The 26,357-nt window shown below is 40.1% G+C and overlaps 2 protein-coding genes across 14 annotated transcripts in view; both read left to right on the forward strand.

The window, feature by feature from the left end:
• The window catches only part of LOC117154994 (tubulin monoglutamylase TTLL4), a 237,644-nt gene extending 211,293 nt beyond the window's left edge, over positions 1 to 26,351 (forward strand). For 11 of the 13 annotated variants that reach the window (XM_033330516.2, XM_076623108.1, XM_033330509.2 and 8 more), the window contains 2 exons: positions 22,415 to 22,473; positions 23,695 to 26,351. In XM_033330516.2, the coding sequence (XP_033186407.1) occupies positions 23,714 to 25,396 (1,683 nt within the window). In that variant the 5' untranslated portion in view covers positions 22,415 to 22,473; positions 23,695 to 23,713 and the 3' untranslated portion in view covers positions 25,397 to 26,351. Of the gene's footprint in view, positions 1 to 3,377; positions 3,815 to 7,849; positions 8,053 to 22,414; positions 22,474 to 23,694 lie in introns of those variants that run through there. The other 2 variants (XM_033330510.2, XM_033330515.2) reach the window with 2 other exon arrangements.
• Positions 14,279 to 15,955, forward strand: LOC117154996 (enhancer of split mbeta protein). The gene has a single exon (XM_033330521.2). It carries the CDS (start codon positions 14,765 to 14,767, stop codon positions 15,386 to 15,388), a length of 624 nt encoding a protein of 207 aa, XP_033186412.1. The 5' UTR covers positions 14,279 to 14,764; the 3' UTR covers positions 15,389 to 15,955.
• Positions 26,352 to 26,357: the final 6 nt, after the last annotated feature.

The raw sequence follows: 26,357 nt of genomic DNA on the forward strand, positions 1-26,357 counted from the left end.
TATTAAATGGAAAAGTGATAAAAATGGATGAAATATCGCAGAAGCGTTTCAAAAGTGGTGTACACGGCTCAAACACGTTTTCCAGGAAAAGAAAAAAAATTATTTGCAAGCTTATAAAAATGTAGTTTATTAGCAACAAGCACGCACTCTGACAAGCATCGGACAAATATTATTTTTGCAATCGAAGCTTACGTTGACGAAGAAAATAAATTTATACAAAAATTGTTGCTCAAAATTCATCGAAAACTTTTCTTTTTCAAAATTATTCTTTTCATCTCCTCTGGTAGATACCAGATCTTATTGTGTAAAATAAAATTATTTCGTTTCGATGGTTTGCAACATATTATAAAATAAATCCGTGACACCGTTGAATAATTGCAATTTAGAGGACTACGCTTTTCCGTGCTGTATCGCGTTGACACGACCAAAGTTGACATTCACAATGAACCGTGAAAAATCTAAAGCTACCGTAACGAATCCACTTAACCCACTGTATCGTTCGACCTAACCCTTTCGACGTTCAGCTAGTCGATAACAATCGCACGCTTCCATCCAAGCATAGCCCGAGTGACCCATTTACCGTGACGCCTATAGGCGTTCACAGCACACTCTGCACTTTTAGCGAACGAATTCTCCGCTGCAAAAAGTGCACGTCGACCGAAACTTCTCTGAATCGTTAACGGAGAAACTTGATCTAATATACGTGTACCGAATGCCGACAGGATTAGAACAATAGTTTGATTAAATGAAATGAAGCGAGATTAAATCGAATTAAATCTAATTAAACGAACGCGAACGACGCAAATGCAAATGCTATGTGTTACGTGACAAATATTGTGAATTATTTATCAGATATGCCATTGTTTCAATAAAAAGAGAATATACATGTTGCAACGAGTCTGCCTTTGCTAGAATCAAGCAAACATTAACACATTTGCATTAGTTCACGAATGGATCGTCAATTCTTATTCTCTCGAAGGAAACCACGCGATTAGCTAATATTTTATAAAGAAAAAAAGACTGACTATATAAAATAAAGAAACGGTATGATAAATCAGCAATTTGCAATAATTAGAACCAATTATTTATTGAAATCCACGCGATTAGCTAATATTTTATAAAGAAACAAAGACTGACTATATAAAATAAAGAAACGGTATGATAAATCAGCAATTTGCAATAATTAGAACCAATTATTTATTGAAATAAACGAATTGCAGAAATGACTTTAAATAAACTATTAAATTATTAACTAAACCACGCGATTAGCTAATATTTTATAAAGAAAAAAAGACTGACTATATAAAATAAAGAAACGGTATGATAAATCAGCAATTTGCAATAATTAGAACCAATTATTTATTGAAATAAACGAATTGCAGAAATGACTTTAAATAAACTATTAAATTATTAACTAAACCACGCGATTAGCTAATATTTTACAAAGAAAAAAAGACTGACTATATAAAATAAAGAAACGGTATGATAAATCAGCAATTTGCAATAATTAGAACCAATTACTTATTGAAATAAACGAATTGCAGAAATGACTTTAAATAAGCTATTTAAATGAAACTAATTAAATTTAGATATAAACTTTTGTTATATATTTTGATATAAAAATGTGTAATAAATTGTGTTGTAAAATGAGCTTACTTTCAAATATGCGAGGAAAAAGGTACTCAGAAGCCTCGACAAGATATTAAATTTAATTATAGCGATGTTTAATAGACGCTTAGATAAATACGTTTTAATCCAACGAAGCTATCAAAAGTGGTGTAGAAACGTGTGAATGGAGAATTAGAACACTGAGATGTAAATAATACGCAGTTAGTAAATCCGACGCATCTCGAGCAAGGTAACGCGTATTAACGTCGAGATTTTCGACAGTAGAATAGCACACAGCGTCACAGACACGCGCCGCGAATTCGGTGGGGTAATGTTAGAAGCATGCACGAACAGAAGTCGAACGACTTCCTGGAAAATTCTGATAGCGTAGAGAATGTTTACGGAAGAACATTTTCAACCGTGAGAATATTTACGTATACATCGTCTAACGTGCATGCATTCTACTATGTTTGCTATTTAAGTATCACCGCATGTATTAATATCGCACGTTTAACTATTATCATTTTTGTGGTTTGTGGTTTATAATTCAGTCTCGAGATAAGGTAGTCGTCAAGTGATAAAACGATTCTAGAAAATGTCACAATTACGCGCAATTGTTAATAAACATTCTGCGTGATTATTACTCACGTAACTACGATGAGTAGAATTCTCGCTAAAGAATTTACTATCGATACGTCAGTACGTTAATCGCTAGACGCTTTTATGAAAAATAGCATACTAATCACCAAGTATCATACCGCTACTTATCGCGTTAACAACGTCACCTATTCACGACACGAAGCAAGAACAAAAAATATTAATCGATTAATCTGCGAGGCGCTGTTTCCCACACGCAACCATCCAAGCGTCCCTTTAACCCTTTTAACCTTCGCTCGCTTCCCACAAAAAGATTTACACACAATTACCGATTACCATACCACGGCTCGTCCAAACGCAATCTTACGAGCAACGCCGTCTATTCGCAGCACCAAACCAATCTCCCAAGATCGGAAGAAATTAACCATCTTCGAAACACCATATATCAAACGCAACAACTCGAGAGTCACTCTGAAGGAACTCTACCCTTCTACACCTTCCCCGCTTCGTCGTTCGCATAGATTCGGATTATGAAGGATCCAGCGCGATGTCAGTCTGGAGAATCTGCCGTATAAAGGGGAATCATAAGGAGGAAGAAAGCAAAAAGAATACAAGGAAAAAAAGTAGCGAGCGAAGCAAGGAAGAAAATAAGGAAAGGGGATCGTCGGTCGGTGTGTTGGGCAGGGTGCCGACCGAGATGTGGGCAACAATATGGCCCGTGCTCGGTACAATAGCCTCGTATTATGTGCACAACAAGCGGCAATGGGGCCACGCTAAGGTTACATTACCGGGCCAGGTTGGCTCCTCTTCTCTTACAAAGAGGACTCACGGCTCGGTGCACAATGCGACCATCCAAGTGCAAGAAAGATACGAGACTCCTCTCTCTGTGTTCCCACATAAAGAGCATTCGCGTGTATGTGTATTTGGCCAGTGTATCAGCATACGTATACACGTAACGTACACTGGTACAGTGGTGTGCGCATGCACAAAGGCCACGCAGACGGTTGCGAACGCGTGTTCCTTGCACGTGGTGGGGACGTTCAGGGCTTCCTCAGGCCTGAGAATCTTCCCACGTTTCTCGTAGCACGAGCCAAGAGTATACAAGCGAGGAATTTCGGAGGCGAGGCGGCTACCCATTCTGCGGTGAAAGAAGAAGAGAAAGAAAGGAAGGGAGAGAGAGAGAGAATCGTGAACCTTGCGTCGGGGGTTCGCCATTCGACGAGGATGGGCGAGTCGAACGACGCGCGATTTAAAGCGAGAACGAACGATCTACAAGCGCTTTCGGTGCGAGAATGAAGAAGAGGGAGACGAGGAACAGTGCGGAACCGTTTCGTATACCAGCACGTTCCGAATTAGCGTCGCTGAACTGTTGCCGATGGTGGTGCGCCGGGTCGCTGACTACTCTTCTTCTTCCACCTTCTCTGCCGTGATACCGTGTCCCGGCCTGATTGTCTCGGTATATAGTAACACCGAACGTTAAACCAGAAGAGGGAGAGCCGAGCGGATCGAAGACGCTCTGCTGCTTTTTCGGTAAACATGCTGTTCCGGCGTTCGATGCCTCCTCGTACGTGCACTGGCTTCGTTGGACGATATTGATTGCCCCTTTCAGGTAACTCACTTACTTAGGCTCCTCTCTCGCGCTCTCTTTCTATCGTGCTCGTTTTTCTTTCTTTTTTTCTTTTTTTATTCTTTGTCTCTTTTCGTCCACGCAGTTAGTCACGCATCTTGCGTTTCTGCAACCTGCATATACCATTTTTGAATATTTTTGGATATTTTCGAGTACTCGGAGAAAGGTTCGAGCTACTGTTATAGTCTTCGAAGTTTAAAGAATATTTCATTTTTGTATGGTTATTTAGGAAAGTCTTTGTACACTTTATGAAAGGGAAATATACCTACGGTTTAGACAAATGATTTATGCAGTATTTATTTATTGGCAGACGAAGCAACAATTTTGAATGATCGATTGTTAAACATTTTATTGCTCGATCATTCGAATGGAATTTAACATACGATGAGAATGTCTACGGAAACGTGACGATACGTATTCTTAGCTGCAATGTACGCTGCAATATTAAATACTTAAACACAAATATTTAAAATACTTAATGCTTATACTAAAAAGATTTAAGTCTATTTGTTATATATACGTAATACGTAAATCCCCAGACAAAGGGGATTTGGATTTACTAGTTACGTAAGAATCTTATCCTTACTTAAAGGATATATCTATCACATCACATAAATTTTACGACTTCAGAAAAATCCCTCTACTCTATCTCTACTTCAAATAGAAGATGAGAAGGAGAGCAACCAAAAATTTTTTAAAAGATCTGAATTGAAACATCCCTTCGAAAAACGATATTAACAAGTACCATTCACACATATACGATACTACAAAGTAGAGGATTAAATAATGTACAAATTGATTAATTTTTAATATTTCAACAAAGTTCTTCCTAATTTTAGAAAATTATATTCTTGGAAAATGGAAGAGAAATGAATCGATCCTTCGAAACATCTAAATTGGCATATCCCGTTAAAAGACGATATTAACATTGTGCCAACTATCGTCTCGCTCGATATTATTATACAGGGTGATTGGTAACTGGTGGTACAAGCAGAAAGGGAGTGATTCTACACGAAAAAAGAAGTCGAAAATATAGTATAAATTTTTTTCTTAATTTTCTTCTTTTCTCTCTTTTTTTAAATTTTTCCATCGAGACGACTATCTACAGTGAGATCCGTTATAACGAACCGCACGCGTACCGAGCGGAAATTCAAAATCGATTTTCTCGAAAACAAAGCCTCGAACGAAAAATGTTTATTCTATATTTTCGACTTCTTTTTGCGCGTAGAATCACCCCCTTTCCGCTTGTACCACCAGTTACCAACCACCCTGTATAATTCACCTATTCGCCAATTTTTAATATTTCAACCTATTCCCCGAGCGTTTATTCTGTACGTATATAGCTTCTGGCGATATAATTTCGAGAAGCTATACTGGTGTAAAATAAAAGGGAAACGAGTGGATCATTCGATAGATCTAAATTAAAATAGCTCGTGGAAAGAAGGGAAGAATAAAAGCGCCTGGCGAAGAAGAGGTTTGAATCCGATCGGCCGTTAGCATAGTATCACATCACTGCAGGGTCGTTAATACGATTAATAATAACGCAAGCCAGTGTGTCTCGATGATACCGGCGTGCCATCGCGGATAACGCTCGTTTTGTTCAGCTTAACAGGCACACGGTCGCGTGGACGCGCGCGCGCGCGCGCGACCAGCCACCACATCCGGCTCGGACGACCAATCAGTGTAATTATCCTACCGGTCTCTCTGCTGCTACGCACTCATGGTAATGCCTCGTTTTCGACGTCGCGTCGGCAGCATTATATCAGTCGACCTGGAAAAAGAATCGCGTTTCATCGCGATCCGAACGTTTAAAACCCTTTCAGTGGAGATCTCTTAGTCCGGGATCGTTCTGTCACGATGAAATTAATGACGACGCGTGCACCTGTTTCGCGATACCGCGTTTAACTGCAAATTGATGTATCTGCGCGGTTTTATTGTAAGATCCTTCCCGGTTTTCAAGGAAAGGAAGTGAATGTAAACTTTATTTTTGATACTGAAATTATTGGAGTGAAACAAACGAGCGATTCGTAATTTTTCGTAGAAATTTTTACGAATTTACGATCACGCTCTGCTGGGAATTTTATTAATATTCTTTAAAAATCGTAGGAAACGACAAGTATCGTTCTATTGGTTTCTTCGATTTTAGTGCCGCTTTACGATTAACCCGTTAACGCCCGCTGTATTCGAAAAAGTTCACCCGATATATAGCATCGCGATAATTCCAGGCTTGAAATGGGCCTTTAATGGATAAATAAAGAATATTACGTAAGTTTTCGTAGAAAATTTTACGAATTTACGATCGCGCTATCCTGGGAATTTTATTAATATTCTTTAAAGATCGTAGGAAACGACAAGTATCGTTCTATTGGTTTCTTCGATTTTAGTGCCGCTTTACGATTAACCCGTTAACGCCCGCTGTATTCGAAAAAGTTCACCCGATATATAGCATCGCGGTAATTCCAGGCTTGAGATGGGCCTTTAATGGATAAATAAAGAATATTTTTATTCTAATGGCTAAACGCGGAGAGAACCTGTTAGGCTCCAAGATATAGTCAAACGATTTGGTTTTATAGTTATGCTTTGTGTTAATGAAAGATTTTTATATCTTCGATATTTTAATATTACGACGATGGAAAAATGGATGGGGAAGCATGCGTTCAGTTTTCGTGTCAAACAAATGAACAACTTTGATCATCGATCGATATACTAAATTTTAGATATACTACTTCCTTATGAAAAATAGAAAATATAGCTTATCGTCTTCTTCTTTGTCCTTTTTATAATTTATATACCTTTCCATACATCTTACATTCTAGTTTTATTGATGTGTCAGTGCAAGCCAAAGCCGTTTCATCGCCACGAAGAAATTAGTAGCAAATGTACGTACATTTTAGTTTCTTTGAAACGAGTTTTATATTACAGACGCTGTTGTCTAGAAGCGTTAATTGATGCAGACTTTGATTTATACCGAGCAGTTAGAGATTTCTGTTAGTTTTTCTGTCTTCGTTTTAATATTAACGTTACATCGTCTGTACGTGTGTGATTAACGATGTCGTTTCCTTTTTTTTTTTTTTCTTTTAGACATTTTTCACCATTAATTCATCGATCTTTTGTTACTTTATACTCTGTTAACGTTTGTTGCGCAATATATTGGATCTTTTAAAGATTTTATTCCTCGTAGAAGCTTATGGCAGGTAGGCAATCGAAGTTTCCTTCTAAACGTTATATTCGATTCTTCTTCGTTCTCTGTAAAGATATTTCTCCTCGTTATCGATGTATCATCTTCTTGGAACCAGTGAAACATTAAGCAAGCGCAACATTGAGATATCGTAGTCGTCCGTAAAACGTTAAAATAAAATCGATCTTAAACTGGTTCGATTATAAGAATCACGAAACGCGATTCGAAGAAAGCCGTCGTTTTGATAAATTTCATCGCGTGATTCAGCTCGCAGTCCTACGTTTCTATTTTCAGATTTAAATTCATGCAAAGACGATTAGTCAGTCGATAACCGAGAATTCGAGTCGTAAAGTACTCCAATACTCCCGTTGCCTAAAAATTAACGCTCTTTCGATCTCACTTTCAATTGCACTTCCTCGAATTACTTTGCAGGAAAAATATTTTTCCGGAAACGATAGACGAATTACGTATCACGACGTTTTATTAACATTAGCATATCAACGCCGCGATCAACAAAATATCAGACATTGCGCGAGTCTAGAAGAGTCGTTACAGGCATCGATGTTTTATTTATAAAAAGCAAAATGAATCATCGACCCTCGATTAATAAGAACGTAGCAAGTACGTGCTCGTAATCGACGAATAGAAAAAGATTTTAAAATTAAATTTGCAACGATGATCGAGTGGGCTATTGATGCGGGCGCATTAATAATAAGTAGATGACACATCAGTACGCAGTTGACGAAATTATTTCAGCGTAACCGAGAAGTCCGGCACAATGCCAAAACGAACGCGAAAATATATTGTGGCGGCACCGGCACAATTGTATCGAACACTCGCGTGTCATAGATAATAGAGTGCAAGATAGGAGAGCCGAGACAGTGTTTCTTTATCTTTGGTTGCTCCTCTTGGTGCTCAGAGCGCGTACGATACCTGTGATATGTGTATTTCCATATTTATAGAACATTATTGTACGATACAGTGATAAATCGTCTATCTTTCAATTTCCTGACTGGCATTCGTCGTGGAAAAGATACGAAAGGTAATATACTTCCGAGTAATATTTCGATGATTTTTGAATATTTAACTCGCTCGACGAAGCTATTGATCGTGTACGTTTAACATCATCGAAGAGAATTTTTTAAGTTTATTTATAATTTCGCTTGGATGATAGGCGAATTTGTTTGGTGTCTATGTATTTTGTGTTTGTGTAGTATGCGTGTATTAAGCACACGTATATGTAAACTACGAGTTGCTGAAAAATGTGAGATACGTCGATACGAAGGTAAAACGCAGGTTATTATGTAACTGAGAAATAATTCCGCTGAAAGTGTCGACCTTGCTATTTAAAAGCAGATATTGCCATTCCTAGTTGGAGAAATCGAAAGATCGATATTTCGCTATACTCTCTCTCTCTCTCTCTCTCTCTCTGTAGCAACGATAATTTTACGCCTCGTGTTACTTTGTCAAAATTTTCTTTCGCTGTATTATCGTAGAAGCGATAACGACGCTTATACAGATTAAAAATGTCTTATCTTCGATCTCGAACTTTGAAGTAGAACAACGACACAGTCATGTCGAATGACATCGTAGGCAAAAATTAATACGTCTATGCTATATTTGTCCGTTGCATTCGTTAAGTGTAAATGCATTTTGTGAAAGTAATTTGTCTTCTGACGTATCTTACTTCGTCAACTTTCTTTCGTCTATCAAATCGTGTCAAACCCGCCATTCTAATTTTTCAATGTAACGCACGTATAGTATATCGTCCAGCGTTGAAACCAGAATCCACGCGAAGAGAAATAGAATGAAAAATACGAGCGCCAAGGGATGAACTTCGGCTGTTTCATATTTTCGAAACAAACTCTATCAGCAATCTCGTTTTACAACAGAGACGTTTCTCTTGAAAACGATATACTGTCGTACAACGACTCGTAAAACGAAGCCGATCGCCAGTTTAAAAGTCCATCTCGTCCAGGTGTAGGAAAAAACAGCAGCGAAATTCTTTAACGAACGACAAACGGACACGATCGTTGCGGCCGATCCATGGCTCCACGAGATCGGCTTTCGCAGTTTAGAGGTAAAGCCTCGTAAATACTCGGCCGGCCCACTCGGACCCGTGTTTGGCCTATCGGCTTCCAAAAGGGCTAAACACCTCGTTAAGTCCCGCAAGCGAAACCTGTCCAAGCGGCCTGCGCCAGGGACGGGCTGCTGCTGGTCATTAAGATCGCACGCTTAATTCGAAAAATCGGCTGCCGAGCTGCACGATCCTGGCAACCTGGAAACCGGTTACTCATACCACAACCACGGCGAATCCTTTTCTAATGCCGGTCAAACGTGTCCCAAGAAAGTGAACCGGTCTTCTGTGGATCATCGGTGGTGCAAGCGGAGAACTTGGATTATCGTGCGTGCAATACACTTGGTGTTGTTTCTCCAGGGTTGTTTCCTAAGGGATGTTTAACGCGAGCTTGTCACTCGTACGAAATTCGTGTTGGATAGAGGGTAGAATGTGGTCTTTGGTTACGTTTCTGTTTTGTTCATTATTATCGGTATTATTACAGATCGCTACTGCTCGTGAATTTATGGAGAATTTGAAGAGCAGAAGTATCACAGAATGCATGTCACACGAAGATTATTCATGAAAATATGATTGTTTATAAATGCGATATGCGTAGTTACAGATGCATAAATTTCACGCTGACAGAATTAATGTTGCCTTTTACTGTGACAAAAACATGAGAAATTATGGATATTTACGTATACTCGTATCTAAATATTCATATTTAAAATATTTATGAGCATAACTAATGGAGCAGCATTTGAATAAAATATGTATTTCTTATGCACTGACGAACTCAAATTCGCAAATTCTATTGCACATTGATCTATATACGAGTAAGTCTGAAAATGCGCGTCAGTTACGAGATATTTAGCTCAACATACAACGTACGTACTTCTCAACATCCAAATTTTCTACGATACTTTTGTCAAATTCGCCTAGCTATAATTACAAAACCATTAATTTTCTAGGAATTTCTCTAACAAAGAAACAAAGGACACCCTGCTATGCGAACTCCTGTTCTCTACTAATCTTTCATGAAATAACTTACAACTTCTGCACGCATTTTCGGATCAGTTTCAAACCTGACCAATGCAACCGAGTCGATCGTATCTCATTACGACATCAATGAAATTCGGAAAATATTTGGTCTTAGGTGCACGAGACGAACATAAAGCTTCGCTGTGATGAATATCGAAATAATTTCGCGAGCCAGTGTACCTCGTGCCAAATATTCTACTCAGCTGGTAACGAAGCTCGACCAGCGCGAAAGAGGACGCGTAGCGATCACGCGACTATTTCAATTGTTCCACATCGAGTAGAATAGAAACTGGTCCAGCGCGGTGAGGCGCTCGATCGGCACTCGGCTCCGCCAAGTCGTGATTCAGCGGCGCGGTCGGAAGCGGCGAGTGCCAGGAGTGGTGGCGACACGCGCGTACACGTGCTCCGCGTCGGTGGTATTCCAGTGAATCAACAAGTGTCGTGGCTCTAGCCGCGGCGATGCACCGCGACAACGCGTCGCCCGGATTCCGATAAACCGGTCAAAGCGACCAGGCTGTCGTCCGCTTAGCTTCTCCGCGTCGCAAAAACTACCGTCCCAGAGAACTCGTTCCTTATCGAAAATTCGATGTCGAGCGCCTGGCATGCCGACAAGTGCCACGTACTACTACACCGCGTCTCACGAGACGCTGCTTTCCCAGCGTCGTAAGATCCGCAGATCGCTAGATTAGATGGGAATGGTAGTGACGTATCGCGAAGATCGTTTAATCGTTTAATCGTCGAGATTAATGGGTAAAACTTTTTTATTTTGAAGTACGGAGAAAAAGAAGAGAATCAAAGAGAGTCGTCGTAAGATACGAAAAATAGGGACACGTTCTGCGAAATTATTCGGCTGGCAACTAAGTGATTGCGGATTTTGTCAATACTACCTAATGACAGTTGCCAGCCCAATAGTATGAAATTATACAAACGAGTCTGTCAACTTTTCTTTCCATGTTGTAATCATAGTGTTTTACTGTACATTATATTGGGTTGGCAATTAAGTGATTGCGGATTTTGTCGTTAGGTGGTATTGAAAAATCCGCAATCACTTAGTTGCCAGCCCAATGGTATAGAGACAGAAAAAGTTAAGAAATGTGCAGAAATTGTTAACATTGAAAAATATACGGTTTAAGCGGAAGATGAATTAAACGGAGAGTAGTATCGTTCGCGAGCATACGGATACTCTGATCGATTTCCAGAAACGATATTTGAACTTGGTCAAAGTGTACAAATTTATAGTTGGACGGCGATTTTGTACGCGTTTGTGAGATGTTTAAGGATACAAAAGCCGCGAGATATCGTGGTATGAGAGACAAATAGATCGCATTTTGTTCGTTCTATAGGAATGTGTGTTTGCATGAATATTCACAGAGTAATTTGAATGTTAAACTCTGGAATACCTCGCATACCAATAGAAACGTAACGCTATTTTTATCAGTTTTGAAAATTGTTTAGGAAACAGCACAGAAATGAAGGAATCCGAAGGAAAAGGTTGTCGGTGAACCGACAGACAGTTAGTTTCACAGCTACAAGTGACAATATTATTATTGAACATTGATTTTTAAGAATTAATTTTATTCAAAATATTCTCTTAGACGTGAATGGAATTTACATTATAACTTGAGGAGTCAGTGGCTCTTGAGCTTCGTGCGTGAAACGTCTGGCTATGTTTTTTGTACTGGTTGGATCGTAACCTTTGGAAGGCTGGTCGTTAACCCTTTTCCTACGGTGCGCATAGTCGAAATTGTTTTGAGAAGGCATGTTATTAACATATTATCGTGTCTTAGGGATTCAAATGAACTTATGATATTTAATAAACTTCGTGACTAATTTATACCGCAGCTCTGAAAGAAAAATAAGGCGAAACAAAACCAGAAACGTTCAAGTTTTTAGCAAACATTTAACTTTTGCTAGTCTTCGTTGCGTTTTAAGCATTAATTATCAGAAACGGAAAAATGGACATCGAAAAACAGCGTACAATTTACATTGCGATATGAATTTACTTAATCGGTCGTTCCTTTTATCCTACTTTGCAACGTCGATAATTGTATAACAATATTTAATTGATATTTAGTTATCAGCCAGTAAAATCTAAGAAAGCCGTGTAATTTTTCCCCGAAATTGAAAATCTGCTTGTCCAAGTAACCCAGGGACGTCGCTTCCGTCACAGACTTCATCCAACAATAACAATTTAGTCAAAATAATATTCATCCACGATATTCATTAAAAGCATCTTATTTAATCAAAGAATCTTCATAATAATAACAATAATAACGTATCTTTAGCGGCCATTCGCATAATACACGTAGCCATAAACTGCGGCGAAGGACATTATACCGGTGTTCCGAAAGAGGCGAACGATTACCGCGAGCCAACGTTGCACGAACGTGTAAATTAAAAAAAGACGAATATTTCACTCGTTGCGACGGAATATTTCTTGCGAGCCAAACTATTTGACGAGTTAATTACCACATCGAGTGGCTGCCAAAGGAAATGGATTATTCGTTGAGCGATACACACCGAAGATATGACAATTTTTAATTAACCTCCGGCGAAAGCGTTTTCGTGAAAGTCGCAAAAAAATTGCCCACATTTTTCTTCTTTTCGTTCGAGTTACGTATTTCTGGATATCACCGACTATTTATTAAGAGGCCATCGTCCATTATCGATCGTGTTTGAAGCAAAAGTTAAGGCTCGTCGATGTTCGTTTCGTGTAATGAATAATCAATCAATCAACGCATTTCCCATGATAACAGTTTGACGTTGATTAACAAGTGTTTAAAGAGAAATAGAACGAAGAGATGGAAACGTGTAATGGCTTGTAACGTGTATTTCCACCGATACATACAGGTGTATGACACTTACATGACACGAGAAAACAGAGCACTATCAAAATCAGCAGGTGGAGAGGGAAAGTGTTTCGCGAGTTTCTTCACGGCCATATGAAATTCAGGATATTTTATTCATGAACGACGATCTTAAAAATAAACCGGCTAGTTGAAAATTTAAAATGCTGAATGCTTGATTGCGTTGTGCTTCGCGAATATTCATTATCGCGGTATTTTTCAACGACTGTAAACGTTTTGAATAAAACTAAGAGATAATTGAGTGAAAAAAGACGAATTTACGATTTTATTCATATGCTCGTTTACCGCGAAGAAATAGCACAGCCAATAACAAATCTTGCAAAATGTTTATCATCTTTTGTTACTTTCCAATCTCTGGAATCTCATCTAAAAAAATTCCGCCAAGATCAAACTCATCTCTTTCGATAAATTTCTATCGATAACTTCATGCGTTTACGGCTCTTCATATGCAAAACAAATTTGTTACTATTATACATTAATCTACTAGAAATATGTTAACGCATAGATGGATTACTTCCAAAAAGAACGTAAAAATTCGTTCAAATTTGGAACAGCTTTCTTAAACAGCTTATCCTCTATGAATTAATACGGATCAAATATTAAACGCTTCTCCCACGTGGGCTGAAATTCTATCCAAAATCGCATCCGCGAGCGTATTCGCGCTCGCGCGATAGCATCACCAACAATATCGTTCTCGGCGGCGACGAGGAGCACAGAGGCTCGAACAAAAGCGACGAACAAGAGAAGCGGCCAGAAAAAGCAAGAAAAAGCAAGAAGAAGTAGAAGACGAGGCGAGCAGTAGCGGAAGAGAAGAGCGAGAGAAAGAGAGGCTGCGGGAGAAAGAGCGGGAAGATTGGAGCGTATCGCGCGGGTCGTCCTCGTGCTGGTCGCGCGTCATGGCGTGTGCTCGCCGCTTCTTTTTTCCCCTGGTCTTGACTGCCCTGCGCCCCGTATCGACGCGGGGGCCAGGGGTAAGAGTAGTAGGAGAGAAGCAGAAGCAACGACAGAGCGGCAGCACATCGAAGAGATGCCCATTCTCCTCACCCCGAGCCAGAATACGTGCAGGTGTGCACGAAAAGGTCCTCTCCCGCGCGCTCTCTGGCACCAACGAAGGGGCCCCCCTGCGCCACTCGACCGTGCACACTCAAACACACGCACGGATATACCGCGACACACGTGTACACTCACTGAAATACATAGACGCGCACACAGAGCGCCGGGAGACGCGTGGAGGGAACCTGTGCCGGGCCCAACAGGCCCCCGATCTGTGGGAACTGTTCGGCCCGCGAGCTTCCCACGATACGCTCCGGCTGCTGGCTGGCTGTGTACGGGCTGCAGGGTTCACTCGTGCGTCTCCCCCCCTTTCCGTTCCCTCTGTCCCCGTGGCTGACACCCTTCTCCCCGTGGCCGACACCCTTCTCCCCGTCAAGAGCCCATAGATTGCACGGAAGGGGCACCACGATGGGACAGTTGGTGGGAGGGATCGGTGAAGGGTATAAGTAACCGGTCGGTCCCCACCAGGGACTCAGAACCGTTGTGAACACGGCAGTGTACGCTATTCTCGGCACTCCGAGAGAACGCATACACACTCGCACGCACACACCAGTCATACATAGTATCTTGTAACGCATATTTCGTGTGCGTCATCGAGTTACTCTTATCGAACTGTATATTTCTGTCAGCCTATCAATTGGAACGTTTCGCGTTCCTGTCGAATTGTTTCTGAAGGGTGGGCTGGTTTGTGACAAGTGGCAAGTGAGGAAGAGACTCTTATCGTTCTGAGAACCATGACACCGCATACCAGCTACACACCGGTCGGCGGTATGGAGTACGAAGAGCCAGTGTCGAGGACTTATCAGTACAGAAAGGTGATGAAACCGATGCTGGAGAGGAAGAGGCGGGCCAGGATCAATCGTTGTCTCGATGAGCTAAAGGACCTCATGGTGACCGCTCTGCAAGCCGAGGGCGAGAACGTGGCGAAGCTGGAGAAGGCTGACATACTTGAACTCACTGTTCGTCACCTTCACACGCTCAGGGCTGCCAGAAGGCTGACTCTGACACCGGAGAACAGCTACGCGGACAGATTCAGAGAAGGATTCACCCAGTGCGCGCAGGAAGTGTCGTCGTTCCTGTCGACTCCTGTGGCAGCAGCCGTTCATCCAGCCGCCGGTGCACAGTTAATGAGACACCTTGGCGGATGTCTGCGGCGACTCGAAGGACCAGCGTCGACGAACACCGCCACCACCACGGTGACCGCTGTCAGTAAAACGACACCCGCTGTCAGTCCAGCTGCCAGCGTGATGATCAACGTGCCACAAAACGTTTACACGCCGCCACAAAGTCCTGTCAGCGTGGTGAGTTCTTCGGGCGAATCCACGGAATCTTCTAACGCTGTTTGGAGGCCGTGGTGATGGAAAAATCCGAGAGCACGAAGTTTGATCGATAAAGACGACGCAGATGATCGAAGATTCTGAATTAACAATTCGATTTGATTTGTTCCTTCCTGGTGAAGAAACTCTGCCGATCGTGGGGCAGAGGCGGCACAGCGAATGGGAGGAAAAACGACGAATCATTTGTCTTCCATATATCGAAAATTGTTACGCCTCGTTTATGTTGATCGAGGGCGTTTCCAATTAATATTCGTAATATTAATGTTGCTTTGTTAAGTAATCGAATATCATATCCGGCACCGTTTTCGAGAAGCTCTTTTTCTCTCTATTTCTTCTTTTTCTCTCATCCCACTGTATTGTAAATAGGTGACGAAGCTTTAAGTGACACGTCTGTGATAGGGTTCGATTTTGTACCTGACATATAAACTATATTCTCGTAAAGTAGAAGGATTATTATTATTATAGATTTTAATTTGTTATGTTTAAGAGACAAGATTTTCTTTAGACGTAACGATGTCCACACGGTGTTTTTGTTAAAACCGATCGCACGTCGTGCAGGAATAAATAAACACATTGTTTCAATCTTAATCGTTCTTCTTTGTTCTTTCGTTTCATCGATCCTTTATCCTTGGTCCTTTAAACTCCTCAGTCTCATTATCATTTCATTACGTCAATGTTCACTGCCTGTTTCATTTATATTTATTAATTTCTGGCTAAAAGAAGAGACAGAATGGTATGAAAACATACTGTTGATAAATAGAAAATATTTTGTATGATAATCAGTGGTAAAATATAATATAAATGAAAATAAAATAATAATCAGTGGTACGTTATTTTGTTAAAGTCGCAGTTCCTCTGTTATTTAACAATAACAGCTAGCAATTGTTACGCAGCTCTAATTCTTTAGAATTCATCGATCTATTCGAAGAGAGAATGCGATTTTGCTCCATTTCATCTGAGTAACTTTCAATGTAAAAATTATTTGGAAAAAAAATTGTAGGCAAGGAAACTATAAAATTTCCATTGCAAGAATTTTGAAATTCTAAAACTGATGATCGAAAGAATTAGTCGTTAGAAAAATGCGCTGAATCGCAGGAGAAGTAACCTCGATAATCGAATATATGTTATTTTGAGGAAATTGTACGCAGTTACATTTTTATCCGGCAAAATGACATTTCATGTACATACTTTCGCGAGAAACTGACTTTGTTTTTAAGAAACCTGGCAAACAGAAATATATAAAAACTATGGACGTTGTGTGCAAAGAAAGAAGATTCAAGGACTAACCGAAATTTAATGGAATAATTTATCGCTTGAAATTTAAATCGTCTCCATCGATCGCCGTGAGTTTCATCGGAAAGCCGGTCGATAGCTTCGTTTTAATTTATAATTTCGATGGAAAAATACAAGAGCATGGTGTCGCCCACCAAAAAAGGAGTGTGCTTCAAAAAGAGAGCACAGGTTTGGGGAACAGAAATTATGTCACTTCCATGGGAAGCATCGACATTGGTAAAATGCCGAACAACACCTGTCGTTCGACGATTTCGATTCCAGACACAGGAATCTGATTAAGATTGAAAAAAGAAGCTGATTTTTCAAGAAACGATAATACCTGATCATATCTGAATAAAAATTCCAATTTTCCAATCCTTTTAACATTTGCCTGAATTTATGTATCCGGGACATTGGGATTATTTTAAGAAATATGAAATATCAAAACAATTCGAAGAAAAATTAATTGCTTGTTCGAAGAAACTAACATAATTGTACCAAAACAACTGATCTATGATAAGATGATGAAAACAACTGATCTATGATAAGATGATGAAAACAACTGATCAAATAAGATGATGAAAACAACTGATCAAATAAGATGGCATACGCTATAAGTCAAAAAATATTGAATCTTCCCCATTTCTAGCCATTTTGAATCTCTTGCTCCTGTTGTAAATTTCGATGGATCGTTGATAAGAGAGTCTTCCAAGATGACAAAATTCCAACCTGATTATTTCTTAAATCCTATAATCCATTAAACACACATTGATCTCGAACTTTTCGCTAATGACGTATATCGTTTAGATAATCACTTTTTCACGAATGTACTTTCTACGAACAATACAAAACCACTGTGTTTCACTTGTCGAAAATAAATACCGTGTCGTAATAACTCTACAACTTACACGTACGACGTACGAATAATAAAACTGAGGCGTCCTCGCGTGCAATTAAAATTGTATCTCGTTAAAGACAAGGAAGTGTTCAGATAGTGTTTGACCGGTACCATATATTATGTATAACGTATCTTTCTTACCCGTGTTCTCCATCCATGTTGAATCAATTCGGGCGATTATTAAATGCAAGAAAGAAAGAAAAAGAAAAAGAAAGAAGAAAAGAAAAAAAGCAGCGCGATTCCGGTGATAACCTAATTTCGACGGATCACTGATTCGCTACTTTCACGACACGCGGACCCATCAATCGTCTCTTCTCTCGAGCATTTCGCGCGGATCGTTTCGCAACTTACTATACAGGGTGTCCTATAATTTGCGATCCTGTAATTTACGAGATCATCGAAAGGACGGCGATTCCTTCGCCAAAAAAGGAGCTCGTCGACGAGAAAGAAATTTTCGACTGCAGAAAGAACGAGACAGTGAGACTTGTTCGCGTTTTCCAGCATCGTTACAAATCGTTGTTAATGCTGCTGCTGCTGATCCGTGTAGATGAGTGTAGATGAGTGAGAAAGATTACGCGCGAGAAGGTTAATCTTGGACGTTATTCGTGTTATTAATGATAGCCATTTGAGACATATTCGGGGCTCCCTTGTATCTTTGATGAACCAGATAAATCCTCGCATCTTTGCAGCAGGGTTTGTTCACAGCTTTTGCAACGGTCTTTGGAAATTATTTGACGGGCAACTTTTTTGAAAACAATCGGACTGCAGATTAAATTATTATTTTTTTTTTTAATTTAGTTTTCCTATGAATTTGTTCCTTGTTTGTTATCTCTATGGAAAATTTAATTCGATATAGTATCGTTACTATCGACGATTGAATATTGTATTGATTAAAATATTTGTCGTTTAGGTTGCGGTCGTGTTAAACAAGTTAAGAATCTTATTAAAAGGACTGTGAAATATCGCGCTCCTGATGGTTTCAGGCAGAATCAGATAAGAAAACTTTCTTAACGTAATCCAAAATTTTACTTACATAATTATTTACGAAAGTATGAACCTATCTATCCGACAGACTGTACAGGACGGTACAAAATTCAATCTGTAAATAAATAAGCCACGAGATTAAACATTTACAACCGAGAATTTTCTATTTCATCTATGATTTATGATTACATTCGCATAAACCGTAAACTAATCCCTTTAGCGATTCAATGAAGGAAATCGCTAAGAGATCAGACACGTTTCCTGACACATTCAAAAAACTCATGCGTTTGCGAGTCAAAATTAAAGAACACATACACAGCTGGCCTTTAATAATCAGTTACGTTTTTGTATACCAAACATACGTTTTACGTGCAATTCAAATCACTTTTCCCGCCAATTCGACACCCAGCGCGGCCCATTCCAATCACACGCGTCGAGTTCCGGATTCACTTTCAACGCGCGATCCGTAACCACGCGATAAATTACAGATGTCCCAAATGGATCGAGATCGCCAGGTTCGATTCACGGCGAACGATTAAAAACTGTAATAACGCGAAGACGCGCAGATGTTTTTTCACCGATGAAGGGGAAAAAAAAGATCGAAGCGTATAATTGCGATCGCGCCAAATTTCATCGCAGCTTTATCCGTTAATAGCCATCGGCCGAGTCTTCACGCTGCCTCTACGTTCTCGGAATTTTCGTTTCTGTTTTCTCTTATCGCGCTTTTCCACGCGAATTCCAACGTTTCGCCCGGTTTTCTCATTTGATCGATGCATGCTATTACGCGAGTTGTTCGGGGGTTTGAGTCGCCATCTGTTTTATGGCTCGGACAGGCCTATTCCCTTTTTTGGAAAATTCCCAATTACCTGTCCTCCCCGAGCTGTAAACCTAATAATGACTCAAAGGTCAAGGAAAAATCCTGGCCGGGAAGGCACGAAACCTCCCCCACCTTGAGCGTCAAGTCACTCGAGCAACCGACCGATGGGTTTGACCTGGCCGGTTGCTCTTTAGTTGATAATTTGCAACAGAAATAATGGCATTTACTTTCTTACGATATTACGAGATACCATTAGTCTTTGATACAATAGCGAAAGAATGGTAAAATATCTTTGCTTCGAGTCCAACGAGAAAAGACATTAAGACGGAGATAATTTTTCGAATAAGCTTATGCTGGAGTCGTTTAAGCCAGCGAAGAAATATTGTACGAAAACTAATAAAATAATTTTTTTTTATTTATTTATTTACATTTTACAATTTGTCCAGTAGGACATTTGGTAAAATATTATAGCTTAGTGGTATAATAATATAACATGTGGATGGCTACCCCCAGTGGGATTCCATCTTTGAATTTGATTGATTTATTTCTTTAGTGTGGCGAGTGTTTGTTTGTTAGGTTATGTGCTTTGCGAGATCTGTTGGGTGTTTCCTTTTTAATCTTCTTAATTAAATAAATCACTAGATATGTAGCTTCGAGAAATAAAGCACGCTGTCGAATTACACTAATTACGGCAGAGATTGTTAATGTTAATCTGGTTACTTTTTGTCGAATAGTCATAGAAGTAGAAAAGCGTAATCGCAAAGCTTTCAATGCGTTTCGTCGGGTAAATCCTTGCGTAGCCTGGGATCAGTCCCTCGGTCGAGGCGGTCATTCGCTACGTCAACACAATTAGTTGGGCCGCAATAATCCTAAGGAACTGTCATAAAAGGAGACCTTTTGATTTACCGTTAAGGCCGTTAAGTGGTACAAAACATCCTCGAGTTAAGAGGTTCCTTATGCTTATTGCTCTACCTGGTGAAATTTGGGGAAACGTGAATGTTCTCATGTTTCTCTAGATTTCACCCGCAAGCGACCACTGGTTGGGCAATCTCCACCGAGCAAGAGTTTTCATTTGCAACAGCATTGTCACCGGACTTCACTCGATTTACGACTACAGATCAGTCGATATCTCTGCACTGATTCTGCAACTTTAAAACATCTCTTACAGGCTTTTCACCCGTCAATTATTCATCCACTTCGTTCAAATCTACGCACCAGCGTAACTAGCTTCTATATAAAGTCGTTGGAAATGTATGTCGGAAATGAAAGAACATGGGGGCCTTTCTTTTGGAATTTTTGAGAAAATCCTCGATACTTTAGCCTAAACCTCTTATTATAGCTGTGCTTAAATAATAAAATTTAGAAGTAGTTGTTTATGACTTAATTCGATTATGTTCGCCTGAGATTTATGACAGTAGGCTTAGGCTCGAAGTATCAGGGTCACGGGATGGACGTTTTTACCTAACAGAGGTATGGAGTAGTTTTATAGCTCTCCTTAAAACTATTGTTGACCCGAGGGGTACAGACAGCTACAGAGAAGAGTATATATATGCAGTTCCACTCGAACTGAGACTCATAAGTTGAGTTCTAGTTGTACCGTGCACAAGTAAGTTCACTTCGACTTAGACTTTGGAAGAAAGCGCATTTGCTATCCCGTTGACCGTGTCGATAAAAATATTTTTCTTTTTTTTTTTTTAATTTTTCCATCGAAACAACGATCTACAGTGAGATCCGTTATAACGAGACGTGATAAAGTGCAGGCGTACCGAGCGAAAATTCAAAGTCGATTTTTTCGAAAACAAAGCCTCGAACGAAAAATTTTTATTCTATATTTCCGACTTCTTTTTTCGCGTAGAATCACCCCCTTTTCGCTTGTACCGCCAGTTACCTAATCGAAATAGGGGATCGATCTGTTCGTAGCGTCGATTGTCTAATCGTAACGAGAATTTACAACTCCCGTTGACGCGCTTCCTCTCGATCGCGTCTCCCCGCTACTGGTCGAATAAACATAACGCGTATTATTTATTTCACTCTTCATCGCGCCTTTTAATAACAAACAGCAAAAAAAAAAAAATATAGACCGCTTAAAAATTCCCTCGTAACCGAATTTGGCAAATTACAGAGCAAACTACGTAAGTCGACTCGAATATTCCACTGGCTCAAATAACCCCACTTTGCTCTAATGTACCTCGTTTTCCATTCTCGTTTCCCTGCCCTGATTTTTCTTTCTTCTTTTTCCATCTTGCTCTTATTATGGGCTCCGTTTCCGATCGATCGATAACGAGGGCCGAACGCTGAGTGCAGAGGGAGCATGTCCCGATCCTATCGTGGCTGCATTAAGCCTCAAGAGTTGTTTTAATTGACCGGTTCGCGCGTCGTTCGTCTTCGATGCGGAACTTGAAATCGATCGATTTCACTCGCAGATAATTCGATTATAAACCAGTTGGTGGTTGGCGATTTTTCTGCAATTTTTCTCAATATGGTGTAACGCTCACCGAAAGAGAAAATGTAGCGATTGATTGAGTTGTTGCAATGTCTTATCCTCGCATCTTGCCAACGCCTTCATGTCTGATAATACATTGTATATTACAAATTATGACGGAATATTTGTACACCTATATTATCAATGCAATTATCCTTGTCTCTTCGAAAACTTATACAGAGTAACGTACGTTTAATTGCAAATCAACAATTGTTTCAACATTTTTTTTTGCCACGTCATCTAGTGAATTAATCCTTCCAACTTCTCAGAAAAATTCAGCTCCATTTCGAAGAGCGTGTCGATGCTCTTGTCCATATGCAGTACATAGCTTCGTAATGGTCACACACATATACGGCATCGAGCGTTACTTTATCATGTCGTGTACACTACTCTGGTCGATAATGTTAACGTGCCCGTAGCAACGACACGCAAGAACAAGTTACCTGCATCAACAAGCCTCGAAAATAACCACGAAAGTAATCAAATACCGTCATATATCAATTCGCCCTTATTATCCCTTATTATCGACGTTCGATAACACCGAATGTACTTTGTCGCTCGAACGATAACTAGAAACGTTGGTGTTTGTTTCAGGTAGCCGCTCAAGTCCGTCCGCAGAATGCTGACAGCTGCCGTTTACATAATTTAAATAGGTAAGTGGGCATGTTGTGGGAAAATTGGTTAAACGGACTGATAACGCGTACGTGAAAGTCTCAACGATATTTAAAAAGTTATAAGCGATTGCAACGTGAGATTCACGCGAATGATAAACTTTCTCGTCTGGATATGGCTCATTAAGCGATAGCGTATAAACGCGGCCAACGCATCGATAACAGTTTTTACGAGCTGCCATCCTTTATGGAGAATCATAACGATGTCCCTTCAATGTGCACGAAAGCCGATCATTTATTAAACCGCTGGTTTGCATTCGACTTTGTATCGTATGTTCTATCGTGTGAAAATCGAGCACGATTTTTCGAGTACCGACGAGCGAACACGAGCCGTGTCGTTCCGCGAAAGTTATTACGTCGCCGTGTCGTTTGCCACGGTATTATGATGAATTCCGTCCTCATTATCTGTCTCATTAAGCCTGTACCGTGCCTGCCGTTTGCTTGCCTTAAATAAAGTTCTTTCACCTTTATTTTTTCTTTTCTTAATTTTTTATTATTCGCGAGAAAGTCTGCGCCGGTCGAAAATCGAGAAAGAAGCTTTTTAAACGTAATATCGCGTGCGTACGAAACATTTCCAAATTTCATTAGTACCGCGAAGCAGGAAGGTCGTGATTAACATTGTCTGAGTCTGAAACCAATCCGAAAATGTATCTAGAAATGACAAGATATTTATCGCAAACATACGTGTATTTAGTAAGAAATTAGTATTAATCATCCTAAACGTATAATAAGCATTGTTAAGTTTGTTAATATAATGGATAATCGATCGTTTAAATATTTTATGATCTATATGAAGTATATACGTATTTGCAATTTCCATATATTTTGAAATCACGACACGTTGAGTCTCATAGCATTGCCAACATAATTTCAAAATGTTTCTTGTAATACACGTAGATTTGGAAAAGGTATCCACAAAAGTTGAAGCGCATTCGTGAAACTATATTTAATATAGCATATTCGTTCGTGAAACCTGTGATTAAAAACCTAACCGGAAGTTGTCGACCTTCGCGGTGACGTATGGTCGATATATCGCGAGACACCATAAACGGTCGACGTTTAATAGGTTGGATATACCGCAAAAATGACGCGAGACAACAAAAGTGAGGGAATGATCGTTAATCCGATTCATCTTTGCGCGAACTATTCGCGTAATGCCGGTCCCGTACCGATCGAACTAAAGCCAAACATGTTTCACCATAGATGTTACAGATTGTCCAGGATGGACGTAATCGCCTACAATCACCATCACGAGATCGCGAACGTCGAATACAGTATCGATGACGGTGACCCCGAGAGTCAGAACGAGGACGAAGACGAGGAGATTCCTTCGTACATCGACATCGAACAGCTGGTTCTACCTGTAGACCAGTTGTTCATGAACAATGGCGATAAGACTGGCAATACACCACTCAGGAAAAGCTTATTCTCCAATGTGGCGCCGTACATCGTGTTCCAGTCGTTCGACTGCATGGGACCAATAATGCCCTACGAAGTAACCAAATACCTGAAGTGGCATCTCAGCACGATCACACCACTAATCGTACGTCATACCTTGACCAACTCAGGTTTTCATCTGATGAAAATATGCCAGGAGTGGTGTGGAACTTGGGGCAAGCACATGAAGTCGTCGTGCTTCAAGACACTGAAAGAGTCGCAGAAGATCAACCACTTCCCAGGCACCTTCCAGATCGGCCGAAAGGATTGCCTGTGGTTAAATCTGAACAGGATGATGCTGAAACACGAGGCGAAAGAGTTCGATTTCGTTCCAAGAACCTACGTGTTGCCGCGTGATCTCAGCTCTTTTCGCCAAATGTGGAAGAAACTGGGCGGCAAGGAAAGATGGATCGTGAAGCCACCGGCGTCCGCCAGAGGCACGGGAATAAAAGTGGTGCACCGCTGGTCGCAGATACCGAGGAAGCGCGCGGTAATCGTTCAACACTACTTGTCCAGACCAAAGCTCATCGACGGGATGAAGTTCGATTTGCGTCTCTACGTTCTGGTCACGAGCTTCAACCCATTGAAGATTTACATCTATCCGGACGGGCTGGTCCGGTTCGCCTCCGTCAAATACAACGACGACATAAACTTCCTTAACGACCGCTTCATGCATCTGACCAATTACAGTATCAACAAAACCAACTCCACGTACACTGACAAGTGGGCACTTAAGGCGCTGTGGTCTTATCTAGAGCAGAAACACGTAAACGTTTCCATGTTATGGGCCAGTATGAAGGACATCGTGGTGAAGACGATGATAGCTGGTGAATCGAATATCACCCCTCTGACGAGGCTTAACACACCGTCTCGGTACTGTTGCTACGAGCTATTTGGATTTGATATTCTTTTGGACGAGGACTTGAAGCCTTGGTTGCTAGAAGTGAACATCTCGCCCTCGTTGAAGTCTTCCTCGGGGTTAGACAGCGCTATCAAAGGACCATTGATCCAGGCTGTGTTCAACATAGTTGGCTATCAACTACCAAACTCTTTACCAGCTAAAGAGGCCAAGAAACTAGCAGAGAGATATCAGTTAGACGTAGTGTGCCAAGATTACAGGCTATATAAAACCACGTTGAGTTACGACGAACGTGTTAAACAGTCCGTTTATTCGAATCTGAGGAATCGAGAGGAATATTTGGAACCTATAATCAAAGCTTTGACTCCGGATGATGTTAGGCAGTTGATCGTATACGAGGACGAGCAAACGCAGTTGAATACGTTTGAAAAAATTTTTCCAACGGCTACTAGCTACAAGTACCTGCAGTACTTTGACGTTCCAAGGTACTATAACCTGCTGTTCGATGCGTGGGAGACGAAATACGCGGAAAATAGGTCGGAAGGGATAATGAGATTGCAGAAACTCTGCCAGCAGAAATATCATTTGGAGCAGGCAACTGTCTGTTAGGTGACTATGTTTACTCCACGGGCCTAAACTGATGCTGTTCTCATCGCGATCACGTTGACGAAACCGCGATGAACCAGCAAAGCAAAAAAGGGAGGAAAAGAAAATGGAAAAATGTCGGAGCCCTTTCTCTTTCTTTTTTATATATACATATATATCTGTATACATGTATGCTGTATCGCCATCTTGTTGTACACGAATGACCGATCTAGGGACGATATGTTACGAAATGTTCACGTCATGTGCCTATTTCACGGTTGTGCAATTTTTTTTTTTTTTTTGATGTACGACATTGTTTGGCTTAATAAATCATTTTACAACGACGAAAATGTTTCAGCGAATTGTTTGGTTGTTTCTCTCCAGGATCTCCAGCATCAGGTTCCTGGATTTATGTCAACATAATTGGCAAAATATACAGATTTGTAAAATTCATGTTTAACGTACTTTTGTGATACTTTTTATTTACGAATTCAGATGCACAAGTGTATTGATAACTCGTTAATACGATGTTTATTGACACGTTCGGTTCTTATTGGATCTCTTCGTGAAATAATAACATTTATAGGTAAACTGCGTTAATGCATCGACGCCCTATAGTAACGGCGGGCTGTTTTCGAAAATTATGTTGATAAAAATATGTCTTAACATGTTCAGTTTTTATTAAACTTATTTATGAAATAAAAGTGACAGTTAGGTTGGAATATTTAATTTTCAATTCGATAAAAAAGATGGCTATTATCGTTGAGTTATGTTATTTGAAAATTATAGTGACAAATGTCATTGTTCATTTAGGTGAACTTGTTATCAGTGTTACAGTAGAACAAAACGTGTCGATAAACAAAATTGTAATAGTTAAAAGCAAAAAGCTTATTAAAATTTGTTGTCCAAATTCTCTATTTTTGTGAACTGTATGTATGAAGTACGTAGGTATGAAATAAACGAATTAAATTGTCAATTATTTCCA

The sequence above is a fragment of the Bombus vancouverensis genome, chromosome 12 (assembly GCF_051014615.1).
Source record: "Bombus vancouverensis nearcticus chromosome 12, iyBomVanc1_principal, whole genome shotgun sequence".
Taxonomy (NCBI): domain Eukaryota; kingdom Metazoa; phylum Arthropoda; class Insecta; order Hymenoptera; family Apidae; genus Bombus; species Bombus vancouverensis.